General features: G+C 53.6%; 2 protein-coding genes across 3 annotated transcripts; one reads left to right on the top strand and one right to left on the bottom strand.

Annotated features, from left to right (window-relative positions):
• Positions 1 to 1622: 1622 nt before the first annotated feature.
• LOC1276216 (transcription-associated protein 1) lies at positions 1623 to 15399 on the top strand. Its single transcript, XM_061652426.1, has 18 exons — positions 1623 to 2236; positions 2330 to 2716; positions 2804 to 2970; positions 3035 to 3270; positions 3339 to 3714; positions 3785 to 4238; positions 4327 to 4944; positions 5012 to 6214; positions 6299 to 6497; positions 6570 to 6862; positions 6927 to 7256; positions 7329 to 7706; positions 7786 to 8464; positions 8528 to 10581; positions 10647 to 12257; positions 12323 to 13520; positions 13601 to 13826; positions 13906 to 15399. The coding sequence occupies exons 1-18, from the start codon at positions 1955 to 1957 to the stop codon at positions 15245 to 15247; spliced, it is 12033 nt and encodes a 4010-aa protein (XP_061508410.1). The 5' UTR covers positions 1623 to 1954; the 3' UTR covers positions 15248 to 15399.
• A 1748-nt stretch (positions 15400 to 17147) lies between these two features.
• Positions 17148 to 18926, bottom strand: LOC1276215 (dehydrogenase/reductase SDR family protein 7-like). 2 transcript variants are annotated; one of them, XM_315532.4, is made up of 4 exons: positions 18605 to 18926; positions 18394 to 18537; positions 17848 to 18313; positions 17148 to 17778 (listed from the first exon to the last, which is right to left on the bottom strand). In XM_315532.4, the coding sequence occupies exons 1-4, from the start codon at positions 18749 to 18751 to the stop codon at positions 17582 to 17584; spliced, it is 954 nt and encodes a 317-aa protein (XP_315532.4). In that variant the 5' UTR covers positions 18752 to 18926; the 3' UTR covers positions 17148 to 17581. The 2 variants fall into 2 exon arrangements, with proteins under 2 accessions (XP_315532.4, XP_061508409.1); XM_061652425.1 differs by having other exon boundaries at positions 17148 to 18313; positions 18605 to 18913.
• Between the last annotated feature and the right edge of the window lie 86 nt (positions 18927 to 19012).

Genomic DNA, 19012 nt, shown 5'->3' with positions numbered 1-19012 from the left:
CACAATCACGAGCTTTCTATTTTTCTGGCACACTTTTTTCGCAATTCCGCAAAACGATCGACTATTTAAAACGGGCACTTTCATTTGCATTCCGTCTGGCTGCAGTACACTTTCTTTCTGCTTTTTATTGCACCAATTGTAAAAGGATTCACACCACACATACCCTGTTCACTGGTTCACTGATGGAATTCTAAAGTGTAGGGGGGGAAAAACGAAATAAACCCGAATCCTTCCTTTCTCACGTGGCCTTGTATGCGGTCGGAAAATTCGGTACTTGCATCGGTATGCGCCTTGCACTGCGCTGCAATAACAACAAAAACCACTATAAAACACAGCCCACACACACTCGAGAGCTGGTTGGCTATATTGTACGGGTAGAGAAGTGAGTGATACACACGATATCGCTACCTATCGCAACCTTCGCTTTGCTTTCTTCACCAACCCCGGGTAGCGTGAACCGGAAGCCAACAGATAACAACAATTTGTATCGCGCGCGCTTAGGATAACGAGCACCCTCGGGGGAGGAAAGAGAATGCAAAAAGGAACAGGGCGCATCGGCGCTAATGGCGACTGTTTCCTTGCCGTAATGCACGCAGTCACAGGGACCACCACTTAAAGGACTACTGCACACCACATCACTTTGCTGCTACTTCACTGCACTCACCACAAAGAACATGAGAACGTGTCGCCTACTACGATGCGGAGGATGTTTCCAGTCCCTCGCCAAATGCTACCACTCTCTACGTAGGAGGAAGCGCTGTCGTTTGCTGCTGTTGCTGCTGCTGCTGCTGCTGGCTTCGACGCTCTACTGACACTGTTTTGGTGGCTGTTGCTCCACACACACCCAGTACGGTACCGATTCTGCTCGCATCCCGCATGATAAAGCGAACCTTTACGAACCGCAAATGTGCTCTTTTCCCTCTATACTTACACCGGTGTATGTATGGGTGTGTGTGTATGTTTTTTCTCTCCACACTTTAGTAGATTGTTTACATACACGCGCGTACCCGCGAACGCACACACACACACACACACACATAAACAGAGCAGGACGAAAGAGCGCGTCCGTCACAACATATGTTGACAGCTAGATTTTCCCGCGAGCAAAGCTTTTCCACGGGAAATGCGCGGTGATTCGCTCTCAACCTTTCTCTCCGAAGATACGCACTTGTTTTTGCGAAATGTTTGCAGAACCACACAGGTGTGCGTGATCGTTGACAAACATCAACAGGGTGATTGTGAAGCGTGTGAGTGGAGTGGATACAAGATACTAATAAATAGTTTAAATTGCTAAGCCAACACATTAATCTGTAAAATTACAACAAGGAAGTTTCCATTAATTTGATATTTTGTCTTTTGCGATAGTTTTATCACTTTTCCCTTGAAATACTATCGTTACATTTATTTTAATCAACTTTAAATCGCTTTATTATTGTTACTCTATCATAGCATAGGTCATATTTTAAGAAATAATTTACTCAATATGTTTTCTAAAGTGCTGCGTGATTTAAACCAACCGTCATTTCAAATAAAAGCAGTAAAATCAAAACAGTCATCCCGTCAAGAACTCAACCCAATACTCTGTACCAAACTGACAAGCCGACAACTTTGACGCCGATGAAAACGGGTGTGTATGTGTGTGAAAAAAGCGTGGTAAGCAGCGCTGCCTACCGAAAGTTCGTGCAAAACGCTGAAATTACGTTGAAAAAACACACTAATCGTGCTGTAAAGTGAAGCACCTCATTCACCAACAATAGTGCGAAGCCATCGCAATGTTATTTGCATGGTACAACGCGTAGCGACTGTCTGGTAGCGATTGGAAGCATCGCTTGCCCACAAGCGCTTGGTGGTGTGCAAAAAAGAAGGGCGTTTGTTTTGTAGATGTGTGCCGCCGTCGTCGTCGCCACCACCACCACCACCACCACCACCGGCGTCTAACACCACCCTCCCCGATATGGCTGCAAACTATCCGGCAAACACGGCCTCGCAGGCCGGCACGTCCCAATCGCTCGACCCAACGCAGATGGGTCACTTCCGCAGCTTCGTGACGATGCTGGGCGATGCCAGCTCGAAGGATGAGTTTAAGCTAAAGGCGGCGCAGGAGCTGAGCGAAAACTTCGAGCTCATCACCCAGTCCAGCGGCTACCAGAACTTCCTCGAGCTGGCGATGCGCGTCTTCCTGAAGGTGCTCCAGGACGGGGAGTCGATGTTCATTTCCGAGCTAAACATGCAGCAAGTGAGTGCAAATGGGACTTTTTCGCATTGTGCATGGTACAACATTGCTAATCACACACACACACACATACACTTTCACGGTCATATTTGCTAGGTACGAAAACTTATCCTGGAAATGATACACCGACTGCCCCAAAGTGAACTCGTGCGACCATTCGTGAAGCCAATCATCATACTCACGATAAAGCTGCTGCAGACGGAAAATGAGGAAAATGTACTGGTTTGCTTGCGCATCATCGTCGACATACACAAACAGTATCGGCCACCGTACCACGCCGAAATTATGGACTTTCTGGCGTACCTGAAGAAAATCTACACCGACCTGCCGAAGCACATGGGCATCATGTTCGAACCGCGGGCTGCGATCAAGGTGAAGGATCTGAAGGAGCTAAACTTTGAAACACTGCTGCCGGACATTTTTACCATGACAAACATCCAGCTGGAGAAGAAAACGGCCGATGGGAAAACGACCACCGCTTCGGTAAGCCCTTGGCAGGGGAACGGGCATCTCTCAACAGTAATAACTCTTTTGTTCTAAATTCCATCTCTTTTTTCTGTACATTCTCAGTACAATCTCATCCCGAAAGGAATCAACTCGCTGAAAGTGCTGCAAGAGCTGCCGATCATTGTAGTTTTGCTGTATCAAATTTACAAACAAAACCTTCACCAAGAGGTGGCCGAATTTATTCCACTAGTCATGAGCACGATCAGCCTGCAGCCATCCCTCGCTCATAAGTAAGTATTGTTATACTTCCCTTCTTTCCCTGCAAAAGTTTATCTAAATTATTTTCCTTTTTAGGAACTCTCCCGGCTTCAACAAAGAAACGTACGTCGATTTTATGGGTGCGCAAATTAAAACGCTCACGTTTTCCGCTTACATTCTGCGACTGTTCCCGGACGCAGTACATACCCACGCCTCGACGATGGTGAAAGGCATGATAAATCTGCTGGAAAGCTGCCCGAAGGAGGTGGCCAGTTTGCGCAAAGAGTTGCTGGTAGCGTCACGCCACATCCTGCAGACGGAATTTCGAAATCGTAAGACAAATTGGTTGTTAATTGGGTTTCTGGCATATACGTAATACCTTTCCTCACGCGTGCCGTAGATTTTGTGCCAATGATCGAAAAGCTGTTCGATGACGATGTGCTGCTGGGGAAAGGCTGGACGACGCATGAAAATTTGCGACCGCTCGCTTACTCCACGCTGGCCGATCTGGTGCACCACATCCGGCAGCAGTTGAGTTTGCAGGCGCTGTCGAAGGCGGTCCATCTGTTTGCCAAAAACATACACGATGAATCGTTGCCCACCAGCATTCAAACCATGTCCTGCAAGCTGCTGCTCAATTTGGTCGAATGCATTCGGCTGAAGAGCGAGGTAGAGCCCGTGATAGCGCGCGATCTGCTCATCACGATGTTGCGCATTTTTACGATCAAGTTCCAAACCATCTCGAAAGTGCAGCTGCCACAGTTGATGGCGAAATGGTACGTATTTTGCATTAAATTTGATCAAATTATCTTAAATAACGTTTGATTGTTCATTTCCATACCGTAGGAAAGCGAAGCCCGCCGAGACGAGTGGTCCAGTCCCTGGGCAGGGCGATAATTTAGCCCGTGATCTACTGAGCGGACCGGCGGACGGTACCGATGGTTCGGCGCAGAAAGCGACAAGCATTGGACTGCCAGCTCCCAGCACGCTGAACGTGTCGGAGTATCGCAGCCTCATTAAGACGCTCGTGTGCGGTGTCAAGGCAGTGACCTGGAACTGTCCACCGCCCAGAACGGTCAACTCGAACGAACACCAGGGTCCGACAAAAATATTCAACCCAAGCGAAATTCTCATCTTCATCGATCTGTTCCACTGGGCGCTGGAAGCGCTGGACATCTACACGATCAATGTCCCCGCGGCCGGTATGGGCGGTGCGCAGGCCATCCCAGTGCAGAAGCAAACCCTACAGATGCCACGCACCAAGGAGGAGAAAGAGGTTTTGGAGCATTTTAGCGGTGTGGTAAGTCGATAGAGAGAGAAAGTATAATTTAGTCATAATTTAGTTCAATTTCAATTATCGATTTTTTTTTCACTCCCTTTCTTTGCAGTTCCTCACGATGGATCCGCAAAACTTTCAGGAAATCTTCACCGCCACTATCGATTTTATGGTGGATCGGCTGTACAAAAACACCACTCTGCAGGTTATAGCAAACTCGTTCCTGGCCAACCCGAAAACGTCCCCCCTGTTCGCTACCGTGCTGGTGGAGTATCTGCTCGAGCGGATGGACGAAATGGGATCGAACATCGAACGTTCCAACCTGTATTTGCGTCTGTTTAAGCTGGTCTTTGGCAGTGTGAGTCTGTTTGCGGCCGAGAACGAGCACATGCTTCGGCCCCACCTGCACAACATCGTCAACCGGTCGATGGAGCTGGCAATGACGGCCAAGGAACCGTACAACTATTTCCTGCTGCTGCGCGCCCTGTTCCGTTCCATTGGCGGTGGATCGCACGATCTGCTGTACCAGGAGTTTCTGCCACTGCTGCCGAACCTGCTCGAGGGGCTGAATCGGCTCCAGAGCGGATTCCACAAGCAGCACATGAAGGATCTGTTTGTGGAGCTTTGTCTGACCGTTCCGGTGCGGCTGTCCTCGCTGCTGCCGTACCTGCCCATGCTGATGGATCCGCTCGTGTCGGCACTAAATGGATCGCACACACTGATAAGCCAGGTAAATTGGAGAAGCTGGCTGGAAGCTTTCTTTTCTTAACGTCTTTTCTTTTCTTTTAATTTTCTAGGGCTTAAGAACGTTGGAGCTTTGTGTGGATAATCTGCAACCGGACTTCCTGTACGATCACATCCAACCCGTGCGGGCGGATCTGATGCAAGCACTTTGGCGCACGCTCCGCAACCAGGACAGTGCGGCGATCGTTGCCTTCCGTGTGCTGGGCAAGTTCGGTGGCGGCAATCGCAAGATGATGATCGAACCGCAAAAGCTGAAGTACCAGGAAAACGATCCATCCAACCCGGCCGTGGTCGCCTACTTCCAGGACCATCGCAATCCGATCAATTTCGCCGTGGATAAGGTCATCGAAACGGCATTCAACGCGCTAAAGTGTAGCACCACCGATCCGTTCTACTGGCGCCAGAGCTGGGAGGTGATTCGGTGCTATCTGGCCGCCTCGATCACGCTGGACGACGACAAGCACACGCTGCAGAAGCTGTTCATGCATCCGAGCTTCACCGAGAACAACATACAGTGCTCCCCGAACGTGGCAAACTACATCGCGCCGGACAAGCGGGCCCGGCTGACGCACCAAACGGCACTGACGGGAATGTTCGTGGCGGCGGCCACCAAGGAGCTGCGCGGTTCCGTACTGCCCACGATGGTGGCCGTCGTGCGGCATTACACGATGGTGGCGATAGCGCAGCAGGCCGGCCCGTTCCCGCTGCTCAAACACTTCCAGTGGTACAACGTCGGGATGGATCCGCTCGTGCTGATCGACGCGCTGGCCGAAATCATGGGCCACGAGGAGAAGGAACTGTGCAAGCCGGGCAATCTGGCGATGGTGCTGATCCTCGAGACGGCCACCAACATTATGGGCTCGAAGGAGCGTGCCTGCCGACTGCCGCTGATGAACTATCTCGGCGAGAAAATGGCCGCCCTCTGCTACGAGCGACCCTGGTACTCGAAGATGGGTGGCTGCATTGCGCTCAAGTTCCTGTACCAGTACATGGCGATGCGATGGCTGTACCAGCATACGTTCGTCTTTCTGAAAGCGTTCATGTTCATCATCATGGACCTGACGGGGGAGGTGTCGAGCGGTGCGATCGATATGGCGCGCACGTTCCTGGAGAAGATGTTGCGCATCTGCATGACCCCGCTGGAGAAGGACTGCAAGAACGAGGAGCTGCTGGCCACGCAGAAGAAGGCAATGCACGACGTGATCCATGAGCTGGTGCGGCAAGTTACGAGCCCGCACACGCTTGTCCGTGAAACGGTAAGCCAGACAACAACAGGAGCAACGGTTCGAATTGGGGGGTAAAATCACACTGACGTTCCATCCGGTTTCTTTCTTTTGCAGGCGATGTCATCGTTACGATTGATTGCAGAACTGCAGGAGAAAACGGTCACGGAGGTAATGGACCCGCACAGAGAGGTGCTGGTCGACATGATACCACCCAAGAAGCACCTGTTGCGTCATCAACCGGCCAGCGCTCAGATTGGTTTGATGGATGGTAACACCTTCTGTACCACGCTCGAGCCACGGCTGTTTACCATCGGTGAGTGTTGAATTTTTGAAGTTTTACAGTGTTAATTTGTACTAAACTATTAACACTTTCTCTCTCTTTCAGATCTCAACGTGTTGACGCACAAAGTATTTTATCACGAAGTATTGACACTGTCCGATGCCGAGGATGCTACACTGAACAAGCTGGAGTGCTACAAGACGGTCACAAACCTGGTACCGTTGCGCAAGAGCGCCCTGAACGCACTGGCCGCCTGCCACTACATACCGAACGGGTGCCGGGAGAAGATATTCTCCATCCTGTTCAAGGGCTTGGAGAAAAACAATGCCGAACTGCAGGAAGCCGCCTTCCTGTGCATGAAAAACTTCCTGCAGGGCTGTACCGTCACCAAGGAATCGGTAAGGCTGGGTGGTAATGCGGTAAAGGGCCAGAATAATTTCCTTTCCTTTCACACCATCACAGATCCACGCGGTCATACGTCCCCTGCTGCTAATGCTGGGCGATTATCGCAATCTCACGCTCAGCGGTACACGCCGCCTGTCCTACCTGACGCAGCTGTTCCCGGCCATGTTCAACGAGAAGCTGTGCGACTCGCTGCTGCAGATACTGCGCAAAATGCTGGAGCACACGATCGCCAACAATAAGGGCAACTTTTTGGCCACCTCCAAGACGAGCGAGATGGAAAAGAAGATCGTTACCATACTGGGGATCTTTCAGCAGATACCGGCCGCTTCGCCCAAGTTCATCGAAAGCTTGTGCAAGCTTATACTGCAGGCGGAGAAAAGCTTGATGGTGAGTTTCGATGCCCCTTCACTGCCGGGAAAAAGATTTACAGCGAAACCTGCGGTTTCTTTAATTTCGCAGATCGAACCATCGTCACCTTATCGGCCGGCGTTGGTCAAGTTCCTGCTGCGCTACCCGAAGGAAACGATCGACCTGCTGCTGACCGACGTCGTCATGAAGGACGCTCAGTGGAATCGGTTCACAATCTTCCTGCTGCGGCACAAGGACGGTTTACCGTTCCGCAATGCGGCACAGCTGAAGGGATCGCGCCTGACGCAGCTCATTCTGCTCAACTCGGAATCGTCCACCGTGACGAAACCGTTCGAGGAGCGGTACGAAACGCAGCACCAGGCGGTCCTCATCATCCACACGCTGGTCGAGTTCGACGGTCCGTGGATAACGAGCCAAGTAGAGATCATTACCGCACTGAAGAGCATCTGGAAGAACGATCTGTATAAGGTAGTTTGATTGACAAATGATGCTTTTCTTACATTGCGTTAATATGACCCGTTATTTTTGTCTCTTTCTCCCCATCCAGACGTGTCAAGTAGCGGTGGTTTGCGATCTGTGGCATTTGATCGCAAAGATCCTGATCGAATACTTTTCGTACAACACGAACGAGATTCTGCTGCTGTTCCAGCTGCTCCGTGCGCTTTGTCTGCGCTTTGTGCCCGACTTTCAGTTTATGCGCGACTTCCTGCAGAACACCGTCTGCCAGAGCTACACGGTCGAGTGGAAGCGGAAGGCATTTTTCCAGTTTGTCGAAGTGTTCCCCAGCCCGGAACTGGCGCAGGATCTGAAGGCCAAAATTCTGATGATGATCATCATTCCGAGCTTTGCGCTGAGCTTCGAGAAGGGCGAAGGGAACAAACTGGTGGGCGCTCCTCCGGCCCCGTACCAGGAAGATGACAGCAATGTGGTGTCGGTGTTCATCAACAAGGTGATCGATCCGGACAAACCGTTCGCCAACGAGGATTGCGTGCGCATTGCGCTGCTCCAGTTTGCCAGTTTGCTGGTGGAGAAGGCATCGCCGCACATACACGATGGAGATGCCAACAACAAGCGCGAGGGCAACAAGCTGCGCCGGCTGATGACATTCGCGTGGCCCTGTCTGTTGCCGCGCAACTGTGTCGATCCGTCGGCGCGCTATCATGGGCATCTGCTGCTCAGTCACATCATTGCACGGCTTGCCATTCATAAGCGCATCGTGCTGCAGGGTAAGTTGAGTTCGAGAGAAGTAGCGACTAAGGACGTAAATGCTATTTCCGTTTTATTTTCAGTGTTTCACTCACTGCTAAAAGCTCACGCCGTGGAAGCGCGACGCGTGGTACAGCAAGCACTGGAGGTGCTCACCCCAGCCATGCCGCTGCGCATGGAGGACGGCAACACGATGCTAACGCACTGGACGAAGAAGATTATCGTGGAGGAGGGCCACTCGATGCAGCAGCTCTTCCACATCCTGCAGCTGATCGTGCGCCACTACAAGGTGTACTATCCGGTGCGCCATCAGCTCGTGCAGCAGATGATCAACTCGATGCAAAGGCTGGGCAACGTCGGCAACACGTCGACCGAGTACCGCAAGCTAACGATCGATCTGGCGGAAGTCGTCATCAAGTGGGAGATGCAACGCGTAAAGGACGAATCGGACGAGGCGGCAGCGGCAGCAGCGGCGGTAGGCGAGGGAACCGGTGTGCCCGGCGCCGACGAGTCGATGGAAATGGGAGCGACCGGTGGAGCGGATGGAACGGATTGTCCCGATGGGCCGAACAAACTGCAGTCGAGTGGCGCTGTCAAGCGCACCGCTTCCGGTATCGATGACGATGGGGCGGGAGGCATCAAGAAGAAGCAGGCCGTAGGTGACACGGATCCGCAGCCCTCCTCAAGCTCGGGCTCGGGTGGCAAAACGGACGGTGTCAATCGGTCCATCGACCGAGCGCAGCTCGATACGGTTTTAAACTTCCTGTTCCGCATGGCGTGTCAAATCAACGATGTAACGCCCGGCGCACACGGTATCGTGACCCCCGGAGACAATCTTTCCCGCCGCTGCGTGAATCTGCTTAAGCTGGCCATTAAACCGGACACGCCCGTCGACCTGAAGCTGGTCTGGCTGGACAAGGTGCTGCAGAACGTGGACACGCAGCCGGCAAGCATCGGCAACATCTGTACGGCGCTCGAGCTGCTTACCTTCCTGCTGGGGGTGCTGAAGAAGGACCAAATCCTGAACATGCTGCGGCCGCTGCAGCGCGGCCTGTCCGCCTGCGTTACCTGCTCGAACACGCGCGTCATCAAGCTGATGCACGGGCTGCTCTCCCGGCTGATGGCCATCTTCCCGACCGATGCGCACCACAAGTGCGACGAGCTGGAGATACTGTACACCACGATCTCGCGCATGATCTACGACGGGCTGGCGACGTACGAAAAGTCATCCCAGGCGAATCCTTCCTCCCTGTTCGGTACGCTCATGACGCTGAAGGCGGCCTGCTCCAACAATCCCGGCTACATCGATCGGCTCATCTCGCCCTTCATGCGGCTGCTGAACCGCCTCACCAAGGAGCATCTGACCGGGTTCGGTGCGATGGGTGGGCTCGGCGGAGCGGCCGGTCCGGGCGGCATCGTCGGTGGTGGTGCGGGCGGTGCCGGTGCCATCGGTCCCGGTGGGGCCGGCGGGCTCGGTGCGGGTGCGTCGATGAGCGACGTGGCGAACACCAGCTCCATCGCGCTCGAGCTGCTGGTCGTGTCGCTCGATCTGGTAAAGAACCGGGTGGTCGTGATGAGCGTCGAGATGCGCAAAATGTTTATCGGCGCCATACTGGTCGGGCTGATCGAGAAGAGCAGCGACTCGAAGGTGATCAAGGCGATCGTGAAGATCATCGAGGAGTGGATGAAGAACAACAAAAACACCCCCGTGACGGTGCAGCAGGCCCCGACGCTGCGCGAGAAAGCGATCCTGCTGGTGAAGCTGATGCAGTACGTGGAGAAGCGCTTTTCGGACGATCTCGAGCTGAACGGGCAGTTCCTCGAGCTGGTGAACTACATCTACCGCGACGAGGTGCTGAAAGCGACCGAACTGACGTCGAAGCTGGAGGCCGCGTTCGTGGCCGGCTTGCGCTGCCCGGTGCCGCGCATCCGGGCCAAGTTCTTCGAGGTGTTCGACGGGTCGATGCGTCGCCGGCTGCACGATCGGCTGCTGTACATTATCTGCTCACACTCGTGGGACTCGATCGGGCAGCACTACTGGATCAAGCAGTGTATCGAGCTGTTGATACTGACCGCCAATACGACCACGCAGATACAGAACAGCGTGGAAAACCATCTCCTCCCAAGCATATCGTCGGTAAGTGGCAGGCTATTTAGTCGCATGTTAAAAAAAATGCTAACGATTTCCTTGCGATATTCTAGGTGATCAATCTTGCCGATGCGGAAGAGCGCAAAAACTTTGTCATCTACACGACGATCCACAACGATACGACCGATTCGTTCGATCCGATCGAGGACAAGGAGGACGCGTTCGACATGGACATGAGCGTGGATTCGAACATTTCGCGGCACGAGGAAAGCGAACGGCCCGTGGCCAACCGACACGCGGCGCTCGCGAAGCTGATCAGCCGGCAGGCCGAGTTTATGGAAGCGAATCGGAAGGTGCGCACGGAGCAGCTGCTCGTAGCGACGGCCCAGCTCTGCCACATGGACACGCAGCTGGCGGAGAAGGTGTGGCTCGATATGTTCCCGAAGCTGTGGGAAATTCTGGACCCGATCCAGCAGCAGTCGCTCGATCGGGAAATCATTCCGTTCCTTGCGTCCGGCGCCCACATCATCCAGCGGGACTGCAATCCGAGCGCGATGCATACGTTCGTGGAAGCGCTGGCGCAGTGCCAGCCGCCGGTGTACATGCCGCCCAATTTGATGGGCTACCTGGGCCGTGCGCACAACCTGTGGCACCGGATGACGCTGATGCTGGAATCGCTGGCGGACGATTGGGCCAACGTGAAGGATTTGCTGCCTGATTGTGTCGATCAGGACGATCAGGGTATGCGGGACTGCTCGATCGTGCGCGAACCACTGTCGCAGATGTATTCGGCGCTGCACGAGGAAGATCTGTGGGCCGGGCTGTGGCAGAAGTACGCCAAGTATGCGGAAACGAGCCGTGCGATTGCGCACGAGCAGATGGGATACTTCGAGGAGGCGCAGAGCATCTACGATGCGGCCATGATGCGGTTCAAGCAGGACCTGAGCAACGGGCAAACGCCGACCGACATGAACAGCGAGATGCTGCTGTGGGAAAACCACTGGATACGGTGCGCGAAGGAGCTGAACCAGTGGGACATCCTGATGGACTACGGGCAGCTGTGCCGGGACAAGAACACGTACCTGATCATGGACAGTGCGTGGCGCGTGCCGGACTGGAGCTTGATGAAGCAGGCGCTGCTGAAGGTGGAACAGTCCTGCCCGAAGCAGGTCGGCTACAAGATCAACCTGTACCGCGGCTATTTGGCGATTCTGAACCAGGAAGATCCGCAGCACGCGGGCAGTGCCGTGTCGGTCGAGCGGTACGTCGAGATGGCGTCCGCTTACTGTATGCGCGAGTGGCGCCGACTGCCACCGATCGTGTCCCACATCCATCTGCCGATTTTGCAAGCCTCGCAGCAGATCATGGAGCTGCAGGAGGCCAGCCAGATCCACCAGGGGCTGCTGCAGCATCGGACCACGTCGCTGCACGACATGAAAGCGATCGTGAAGACGTGGCGCAACCGGCTGCCCGTCATTGCGGACGATTTGTCGCACTGGAGTGACATTTTCACGTGGCGCCAGCACCACTATCAGATCATCACGTCGGCGCTGGAGCACAACAACGAACCGAACGCACAGTGCATGCTGGGGGCACACGCGTCCGCCCAGACGATCATTCACTTCGGTAAGATAGCGCGGAAGCAAAATCTGACCAGCGTGTGCCAGGATTCGCTGTCCCGCATCTACACCATCCCGTCCGTGCCGGTGGTCGACTGTTTCCAGGTATGTAGGCGTTTTGAGTTTGCATTCGTAACTATGGTACTAATTAAAGCCTACATTGTTTGCAGAAAATAAGACAGCAGGTAAAGTGCTGCCTGCAGATGGCGTCGGTCACGAGCCGGGCCGAGCTGTCGGAAGCGCTGGAGGTGATCGAACCGACCAATCTGGAATACTTCACCAAGGAAATGACGGCCGAGTTCTACGCACTGAAGGGTTTGCTGCTCGCCCAGACCGGTCGCTCCGAGGAGGCGAACAAAGCGTTCAGCGCGGCCACCCAGCTGCACGATACGCTCATCAAGGCGTGGGCCTTCTGGGGCGACTACCTCGAGCACATCTTCACGCGCGACTATCGGCAGATTCATCTGGGCGTGTCGGCGGTAACCTGCTTCCTGCACGCCTGCCGCAGCCAGATCGAGAGCAAATCGCGCAAATACCTCGCCAAGGTGCTTTGGTTGCTGTCGTACGACGACGAAAAGTCATCGCTGCTCGATGCGCTGGACAAGTACGCGGTGGGTGTACCGCCCGGACAGTGGGTACCGTGGATTCCGCAGCTCCTCTGCAGCCTGGTACAGTACGAGGGCAACGTGATCATGAATCTGCTCAGCCAGGTGGGCCGCATGTTCCCGCAAGCCGTTTACTTCCCGATCCGTACGCTCTACCTTACGCTCAAGATCGAGCAGCGCGAGCGGTACAAGAGCCTGGAGCAGCAGCAGGCTTCCATTGTGCAGAAAGCCTCGAAGGAAGGTGCCGCAACGCCCGGTACAGCTGGTGCAACGCCGGGCAGTGCTCCTGGAACGACACCGACCGCTTCCGCGGATGTAACGTCCACCTCCGCCACGGGAGCACCAGCAGCTGCGGTTGCCGCTGGGGCTGCAGCTGGTACGCCAACGGGTGCAGCAACTCCCGGTGGTGCTTCGTCTGCAACACCTGGCGCTGCTCAGCAGGCTGGAGGACCGGCAGCAGGTGCCAGTGCAGCTACTACTACCCCTATCCGGGCCACCCCACCAATGTGGCGCTGCTCGAAGATTATGCATCTGCAGCGCGACATCCACCCGACCGTGCTGAGTTCGCTCGAGGGCATAATCGACCAGATGGTGTGGTTCCGGGAGAACTGGTACGAGGAGGTACTGCGCCAGCTGCGCCAAGGACTTACCAAGTGTTACGCGATCGCGTTCGACAACCGTGGGGCGGTGAATGAGGCGACTATCACGCAGCACACGTTAAACTTCATCAAGAAGCTGGTTTCAACGTTCGGCATCGGAATTGGTAAGTAGAAGGCGTCTGTTTTCTCTAAAAAGGATACGCAGAATGCCCTAATTCTTACTCTCTTTGTTTTGTGGTTTTAGAAAACATTTCCAGCTCCGTCTCGGCAACGTTTGTGTCGGCCGCATCGGAATCGTTGGCAAGGCGTGCCCAGGCCACCGTACAGGATCCCGTCTTCCAGAAGATGAAGGGTCAGTTTACGAGCGATTTTGATTTCTCGCAACCGGGCGCCATCAAGCTGCACAATCTCATCATGAAGCTAAAGATGTGGATCAAAATTCTCGAGGCCAAAACGAAACAGCTGCCGAAGTGAGTGACCTTTTTGCTAGAAGCTTTGTTTTCTTTTTTTTTACTAATTCCCCATCCTTCTCTCTCTCTCTTTTTACAGATCCTTCCTGATTGAGGAAAAGTGTCGCTTCCTGTCCAACTTTAGCCAGAAGACGGCCGAGGTGGAGCTGCCGGGCGAGCTGCTGCTGCCGAAGAATTCGCACTATCACATTCGCATCGCCCGCTTCATGCCGCGCGTCGACATCGTCCAGAAGCACAATACGGCCGCCCGGCGTCTGTACATCCGCGGCACGAATGGTAAAATCTATCCGTACCTCGTGGTGAACGATACCGGCATTGCCGATGCGCGGCGCGAAGAGCGCTTGCTGCAGCTGCTGCGCATGCTCAACTCCTACCTGGTAAAGCGCAAGGAAACGTCCCGTCGCTTCCTCTACCTAACCGTACCGCGCGTCGTTGCCGTCTCGCCCCAGATGCGGCTGGTCGAGGACAATCCGGCCAGCGTGTCCCTGCTCGAGGTGTACAAATCGTGCTGCACGAAGCTCAACATCGAGCACGACGCACCAATCACCCGGTACTACGACCGACTGGCCAAAATACAGGCACGCGGTTCGCCCACGAATCACGTCATTCTGCGCGACATTTTCAAGGAAACGCAGGCGCAGATGGTGCCGAAAACGCTGCTCAAGGACTGGGCCGTGCGGACGTTCCCGTGCGCCACCGATTACTGGCAGTTCCGGAAGATGTTTACCCTGCAGCTGGCCCTGTCCTGTCTGCTCGAGTACGCGCTCTGCCTGACCCGGCTCAACCCGGACATGATCTATCTGCACCAGGACTCGGGGCTGATGAACGTGTCGTACTTCCGCTTCGAGATGGACGACAGTACGGGCTTTCTGGACGTGAACCGGGCGGTACCTTTCCGCCTGACGCCCAACATTACCGAGTTTGTGTCGTCGATCGGTGTGGCTGGGCCGCTGACGGCGTCCGCCGTCGCGACGGCACGCTGCTTCATCCAGCCCAGCTTCAAGCTGACGACGATACTGAAGGCGATACTGAAGGACGAAATCATTGCCTTCCACAAGAAGCGGCTGAACGATGAGAAGGTACTGGTCGATCAGTCGGCTGGTGGTGCTGGTGGTGGTGCTGGTGGTGGCGCATCTACCCTCATTTCGTCCACAACACCGGTCACTTCGAGCACGGCTGGAGCGGCGGGGCAGGCTGGTACAGCGACGATACCGACCGATCAGGACAACGCGTCGATCGATATCGACGCGGAAACGATCATCACGACGGTGAACAAGGCGGTCGGTACGATTATGGGCCGGTTGAACAATCTGTCCCGCATCGACAGCGGGGAATCGAACCGCATGAGCACGTTCGTACATTTGGCTACCAATCCGGAGAACCTGTGTCTGATGGATCCGGCGTGGCATCCATGGTTGTAAATGCTGATCCCTTTCAGTAGCGTTAAGAAGCTAATTTAAGAAAGCAAAATGAAGAAGTAAGTTTGAAAGTGTAATATGATTGTGCTAATAATAAGGACGAAAGAAAACGATCTTAAATAGAAATAAAGAGAGTGAACGAAATGGAAAGGAAACTGTGAGTGTGTTGTTTTGTATCACATAAGAGAAGATTCATTGACAATCGGGACTAGTGATGGGTGAGGTTGGCAAACATTCGGAATCGACTCCGGAAGATAGGTCCGCCCTGCATTATTCGGTGTCGTTTGGTGTCGTTTGGAGACAAACTGGAACCACTAGATCCGCCCCGAGTCGGAGTCGTCCGGAGTCGTTGTGTTTTTTTGTCTTTTTCTTTGCGCGTGCACTTCCTATACCGACCTTGGCCGACTCCAGACGACTCCGACTCCGGGCGACTCCTGACGATTCCGGACGTCTCCGGACGACTCCGGGCTATTTCGGTCGATTCTGAACGACTCCGGATATTGCAGCGCGGACCTACCTTCCGGAGTCGATTCCGAATTTATCGGAGTCGGATCGGAGTCGACTCCGGATTTTTGCCAACTTTACCCATCACTAGTCCAGAATCATTCGGAGTCATATGAAGTCGGAGTCGTCGGAGTCGCCCGGAGTCGTTCGGAGTCATCCGGAGTCGTTTGGAGTCGTCCGTTGTTATTGGGAGTCGGAGTAACCCGGAGTCATTCGGAGACGGCCTTCGAAACCTTAGCCTTCGAGGCTTGTAAGTGCACGTGCAAAGTGAAAGACAAAAAACATAACAAAAGAAAATGCCTTATCGCAAACAAATTAAACCACACGGCTCAACTCCAATCGACTCTAGACGACTCCGAATAACTGCGATTCCGATTGACTCTGGACGACTCCGATGACCCCGACGACTCCTACGACTCTGACGACTCTGAACGACTCCGAATGACTCCGACCAACTCCGGACAAATCCGGACGACTCCGGACGACTGCGGCCGACTCCGACTCCGACTCCGAACGACTCCGACTCCGAACGACTTCGAATGACTTCAAACAACTCCGAATGACTCCTAACTACTCCGATGACATCGACGACTCCTACTACTCCGAATGACTCCGGACAACTCCGGACGACTCCGACGAATTCGACGACTCCGGACGACTCCGGGCGGCTCCGGGAGACTCCGGACGACTCCGGACGACTCCGACTCCGAACGTCTCTGACTCCGAACGTCTCCGAACGACTCCGAACAACTCCGAATGACTCCGGGCGACTCCGGACGACTCTGATGACTCCGACAATTCCAACTCCGGATCACTTCGAATGACTCCGACGACTCCGATGACTCCGAGAGGCTCCGGACGACTCCGGACGACTCCGACTCCGGGCGGATCTAGTGGTTCTATCTTGCCGGAGTTGGAATCGGACTTACAATAGTCGGATCGGAGTCGTGGGTGCGCTCCAAAAAGCACATCACTAATCGGGACACATTAAATGCGCAAAACGCGACAAGAGCAGCACGTGCACGTGTCTCTGGGCGCGACACCACTACACTATTAAGGGTCATTAGCCGAACCCGGACTGATGATGATGTTCTTTATCCGTCTCCGGGTAGTTAATGAGCACTGACCTTGAAATGGCAGACGTTCTTCAAGAGCTTTTCAGTGCCAGAAGCAGATGAAAAACGAGTGGAAATGGCGCCGTTTCAGGCTACCGTGACGTGGTATAAAGCAAATATGATCATTAAGCGAGACCCATTAAAAAAGCACCAGCAGCCGTCGACCTTTAATCCGGTAGACGAATCATTAAAACGTCTTATCTTAACACCACACCACCTCTGGGGTAGGTTATTTCGGTAGACAATTGATTGCTTATCACACATAGAAAAGAAAACAAACGATATTTTGTTCATATACAAACATGACCTTATCGCTTTAATTGATTTTATAATTGCAAAAAAAAAAATACAACAAGCTATTGCTCTGCTATTGGTTTTATGTTTGGGGCGTTATACATTTTCCTGCCGTTGGTTAATTAGTCAAGTGGCGTACTACTCTAGCGACTTGCGTTCTTTGATATCGGGTAACGAGTGTGTGTGTGTGTTGTTGCTTCACTATTAAATAATTAATGCCCATCCACTAGAAGCTAACGATGGGAGGAGAGGAAAGGTTGAATGGGGTTCGGGGTGGTAAACGTATAGTTTTAAATAGCTACCAATAATTGTAAACTAACAATAAAAAACATATAATGCGCCCTGCCATGGTCACACACCCGTTGTCGATTGAAATGAAAGGAACTAGAAAGAATGTGTAGGTTTGTCGTTCTTTGGTGTTTGTTTACGTGAAGTTTAGTTTTTCCGCCCGCTTCTTCATTATCCAGAAGTAAACGGAAGGCATCAGGTGGCGCAACCAGTAGGCTGCGCGCGGAGCAATCGGCGCCAGCATAATATCCTTTTCGTCCCGCGCGATCGCCTTCAGTATGCTGGACGCTGTGTCCTGGGGCGATGCGCCTCCCGCCGTTGCGGCGTCCATTTCTACAACATCATTTTTTTTAATTTTCTTACATAAACCCAAATAAAAACAGAAAAAAATGCAATACTCACTGCCATACGATGCACCGGTCCCGGTAAGCGCGTTCAGCGACAGCGCCGTATTGATGTAACCGGGCGATATCAGCGTCACCTTGATGTTATCCTTCGCCACCTCGGCCCGCAAGCTGTCGCAGAACGCTTGCATCGCATGCTTCGATGCACTGTACGCGGAACGGTGCGGGATGGCAAACTTGCCCTGCACGCTGGAAATGCTCACGATGCGCCCCTCCTTGCGTGCCATCATCGACGGTAGGCAAGCTTTCGTGAGCGCGACCGAGCCGAAGTAGTTGACCAGCATTATCCGTATGTCCACATCGATTGCCGTCGAGAGGGCATCGCCCCGCACACTGATACCGCCGTTGTTGACCAGTATGTCGATGGCGCCGTGTATTTCCAGCACGCTCTGCACCTTGCCGCCGATGCTGTTCAGATCGGAAAGGTCGAGCGGCAAAATAATCGGCGGATGGGTCGGCACGGTCTAGCGGGAGAGGGTGGGGGACAAAGGGGGGACACATTAAATAAAGTGATGGGTTTGAGCAGGGTTGAAAAGCGCATTACCGCATGCAGCTCAAGCAGATCCTTTCGCACCCGTTCCAGCTCGTCCTTACGCCGGGCGGCCAGCACTACCTTGCACCCGGCCAGAAAGAAGCTGTGCGCTAACGCTTCCCCCAAGCCGGAGCTAGCGCCAGTAATGAGAACGACCTGTAAAAAATCAAACAGAATACGGTTTACGCCTTCCCAACTGCTTTATGGACCGGATTTCTCTTACCTTCCCGTTTAAATGGCGCGCGTTCCGTTGTTCCTTCATCATCGTCAGCAGCTTCAGCACTAGACCGGGAATGGCTATCGGTAGGAATAGTGTGGCCAGCAGCCACCAGTAAAGTGACCCAGCGGAACGCTCTGCAAGGTTCTTCATTTTGTTTTCCAGCCGATTCCACTGTTTGCCTTTACTGGTGGTTTCGATTGCCCTGTCTAATCTGCTACTGACGACGAACTGGCCACAATCGTTATCTGGCGCTGGGGTGGGATTTTGTAGTTTTAGTCCGCTTGTTTACCTGGCCCGTTGTTTGCCCGTCAGCTGACAGCTAAAGTTCCCTTTTTTTGAAAACTTCAAAACGGCTCCATGTTTGTTGATCCATGGGGCAACAGTGGGAGGAAAAAAAGGGAATATCCATTG

The sequence above is a fragment of the Anopheles gambiae genome, chromosome 2 (assembly GCF_943734735.2).
Source record: "Anopheles gambiae chromosome 2, idAnoGambNW_F1_1, whole genome shotgun sequence".
Taxonomy (NCBI): Eukaryota; Metazoa; Arthropoda; class Insecta; order Diptera; family Culicidae; genus Anopheles; species Anopheles gambiae.
This window is presented reverse-complemented; position numbering and strand designations above follow the sequence as displayed.